Source organism: Poecilia latipinna, unplaced genomic scaffold (genome assembly GCF_001443285.1).
Source record: "Poecilia latipinna isolate Pla-1442-1.1 unplaced genomic scaffold, P_latipinna-1.0 Scaffold2517, whole genome shotgun sequence".
In the NCBI taxonomy this organism is placed as follows: Eukaryota; Metazoa; Chordata; class Actinopteri; order Cyprinodontiformes; family Poeciliidae; genus Poecilia; species Poecilia latipinna.
Window position 1 is genome coordinate 81,873 of NW_015115133.1, and position 3,841 is coordinate 85,713.

Genomic DNA, 3,841 nt, shown 5'->3' on the forward strand with positions numbered 1-3,841 from the left:
TTGTTGGCACAATGGTTAGGGGGTAAGTTTGAAGTTCTTCATATATGCTTTCCTCTTGATATTTCATCAGGTACATTATTAAAAATAAAAAATAACCACTTTCACATTCTAGGTATGAGTCTCCAATTCTTCCTAGCGTCCAAGTCTTCCAGGAGAGTGCAGTGGAGGCCTTTCCTGTAGCCATTGTAGGATTCGCTGTGGCCTTTTCTGTGGCCAAAGTGTACTCTGTCAAACATGATTACCCCATTGATGGTAACCAGGTGCGCTCTTTGCCTATCCTAGCTTGACAGTTTGGCTCTGCTCTAAGAAATGGAGTTAACTGATCACTGATGGTCAACAATGAGAGTGTAAATCCTCATAACTTTAGGGTTGAATATTGCTTTTATATGATGGGTTGCATGACTCAAACATGCAGTAAAGAATCATTTGACCTAAAACAATTATACTTTTTTGTTGACAAGGGCACTGCCTTACCTGTTGGGGTTTTATCTTAGGAGCTTGTTGCATTCGGGGTTAGCAACATATTCGGAGCAACCTTCAGGTCTTTCGCAGCCAGCACGGCCCTCTCCAGGACCGCAGTGCAGGAGAGCTCTGGAGGCAAAACGCAGGTCAGATGTGTCCAGAACTGTGCATGCTCTGTCCTATATCCCCACCTTCCACTTGTACTCAAAGTTTACTCACTTTACAAAAACAGGTTGCCGGGCTGGTCTCAGCGATGATGGCAATGATTGTAACAGTGGCCCTTGGGTTCCTGCTGGAGCCACTTCCAAGGGTGAGGTTGTCGTTTTCTTTTTTAAATAGAAAAACAGGTGATAACTCACATCCTACTCTTTTCAACATGCTAGTTGCTCAGCATGCTATTGATAGCCCTCATGCTAACATTAGTCTTGCTAAAATAAGCATATTAGCTATTTTCTGTATTTTTGACCCATCTTTATCATACTGAGTGGAGCCTGTTCATCAACAGGCTAGTGATATCTCACATTTGATAGCGTTAACATGCTAGTTGCTCCACATGTTAGTGATAGATCTCATCCTAATGTTATACGTTACACATTTTGTAAATTTTTTAAATACTAGTCACATTTAGAATATTGAACTCAATGTAAATTCACATGCTAGTGATATCTCACCTACTACAGACAGAATTTAAGCTAACCTTAGCATTTTAGCAAATTTTCAGCATCAACACACTGGTTCCAACCGACACACACACTTTGGCAGGCCCCTAAATTTTTGTAGTTTGATTCCTGTGTATGATAATATATGTAACTATTTTTTTATGTGACGGCAGTCTGTTCTGGGTGCCTTGGTAATCGTCAACCTAAAGGGGATGCTGATGCAATTCAGTGAAATACCGTACCTTTGGAGGAGAGACAAACCAGAATGCGTAGGTGCTAATGGCCTGTTAAAAATAACTATTTTACATAATGCTTTGAAAAAGTACTTGCCTCATCTCTGCAAATGTCCTGTTTCTTTTCCTCATCTTTTTTCTTCTACAAATACATTTTTGCAGGGCTTTAATGAGAAAAAAAATTGCCAAACTTCTGGCCAGTAATTCCAGTAGCTCCACAAATCAGTCATTCCGGAAAAAATAAAAATAAAAATACTGAAAAAAATTACAAAAACAATTGCAAAATCCTGGAGGGACTGTCAACTATAGAGAAATGTTCTGCTGCATAACCCAGGAGTTCTTCGCTTAAGGTCAGGAACATGTAGTTGGACATTCTACTTCAGGTTTTTCTGCTCGAGAGTAAAATTTGTGGTTTCATTAATTACAGTAAATTGTCCAGGTTTTGAAGCAGCAAAGATTAAGGCCTTCAAACTGTCACCACTATGTTTGACTGAAAGTTCTTTTTCTGAAAGGCTCGGTTAGTTATATAAAAAATGAAGAGACTTACAGTGGGCCTGCGGTGTTCATGGGGAACAGCTACAGCTACATGTGGATAGTTAAAATCCCTGAATACTTCAGACGTCTTCTAACTTAGTTATAAGTGTATGGAGTGAAAATAGTCTCAAAATATCTGTGCGTGTGTAAAAAGATCGGTGGGTGCGTAAAAGGATTTGTGCAGGCACGTGCAGAGGGGACTCTGGGGGTGCTTGAGCACCTGCCCCTTTTGCTCCTTGCCCCCAAGTGCCGTTTTGGTGCAATTTTTTATTTATTTATTGTTTTTGTATTATTATTTCCTAAGCCCTCTTCTGACACATAATAACATGTACTAAAATTATTTGGTTTTTTGTTGGGGTTTCTTTGTACATCATAAAAAGCCGGTCACCTTGGTACCTTTGACCTTTTGCCCGTGATGCATGACGCAATTGCCTCTCGCACAGTGAGATAAGGCGGCTAACTGGAGCTCAACGTAGCGAACATTCCAGCTTACGCAACAGTTTTTGGTGTATTGAAAAAAAAAGTTTTTGGTGAATAAAGTGGAGTAGACTTGCTATTTGTCAAATGACAGAAAACGTTGTAGTATTGTTTCTGCTTCAGCACGGAGTAGCGGTTTAAGCAGAGAGGTAATGAAATACCAAGACACTGACAGGCCTCTGCGTCTGCCTTTCTCTGAAGAACTACTGAGCGGGAGGAGACAGCCAGGTGAGGAAAAATTGTTCTTATCTATCGATTCAGTATTTTTATCATGCAGACTTTTATTGTGCTATTAGCTGCTAGCTAACGACTTTGCTAGCAAAGCAAGATAAGTAAAAAGCTTCTTCCCTGTGTCGTTAATGATAGCAGTCATTCTTCAGTATTGCTTATGCAATAAGGGCACATCGCACACCATGACATCTACCAACAGAGCAGGTTAACTACTGTAGTTTGAAAGGCGACTCGGTCCACTCGACGGCTCAGTTTGAAGCTTCAGGTTTTGGTGTTGAACCTCCCAGAATCTCAGCTGCTGCAGATTGACTGAAGATGCAGAGAAAAGTACAAATAGACAGTTAATGTTAGAAAAACTTATGTTGATTTTCCTGAACAGCTGATGCACTGAAAAATCTGACTGTAACAAAACATTACAGAACATGAAAATTACTTGAATCATCACAATGCATGTAAAAATTTTTCTTTTTATGTTGATCAAATGTTTTACATTAAATGTTTTGCTGTGAAAGCTGTTTTTGCAGTGGTGCTTTAAATAAATGCATAAAATATTTATTTTCTTTATGTGTTTATTAGCTGTGTCAAAATATCAATTAAGAAATTTACTGCTTGTGAAAATCGAAACCATCTGAATACATTTTACCATCTACATTAATCAACTTGAAATGAAGACAAACAGGAACAGCAGGTTTGTAGATGAGGTATACATTTGTTTAAAAGCTGATAAAATGGGATCTCTGTGGATTTCAGAGATCCAGACACAAACACAGTTTAATCTGAAGATTCTGGAGGATGTGTGAATAGGTCTGTCACCATGAAAAATGTTACTGTATGATAAATTGTTGCAGAAGTTAACTCGGCAAGCGAAAATATTGTTCTTTTGAGACCATTTTTTAAGTAATGACAAAATAATAATGTAAGAACACATTCTCAAAGGTCATTAAACTATAAATTCTAATGAAATTTAACACTGGAACTGTAAGACATTTTAATATCCAGAATAAATGAAACAACTAATGAATTTTGAAGTCTTTTTAAACAAAACTGCTTTTCAAAATAAGGGCTAGTCGAGACCAAAGTACCAAACTGAAGACTTTTATTATCCAGTTTTGTTAGAAAGAGAGAAAAAAAGAAAGTAAATTACAAACATTTAGCCATAGTTTGACCACTGCTTTATGACAGAAAAAAAAGGTTCTTTTACAATAAATCATGCCAATGGAAATGATTGAGTTTGTTTTAATTTAT

General features: G+C 37.8%; 1 protein-coding gene across 1 annotated transcript in view; it reads left to right on the top strand.

The window, feature by feature from the left end:
• The window catches only part of LOC106938137 (chloride anion exchanger-like), a gene marked incomplete at its 3' end in the record, with an annotated part of 13,162 nt that extends 11,768 nt beyond the window's left edge, over positions 1–1,394 (top strand). Inside the window, exons 6-9 of the mRNA XM_015020005.1 lie at positions 113–260; positions 495–608; positions 695–772; positions 1,295–1,394. Of these exons, the coding sequence (XP_014875491.1) occupies positions 113–260; positions 495–608; positions 695–772; positions 1,295–1,394 (440 nt within the window). The remainder of the gene's footprint in view (positions 1–112; positions 261–494; positions 609–694; positions 773–1,294) is intronic.
• Positions 1,395–3,841: the final 2,447 nt, after the last annotated feature.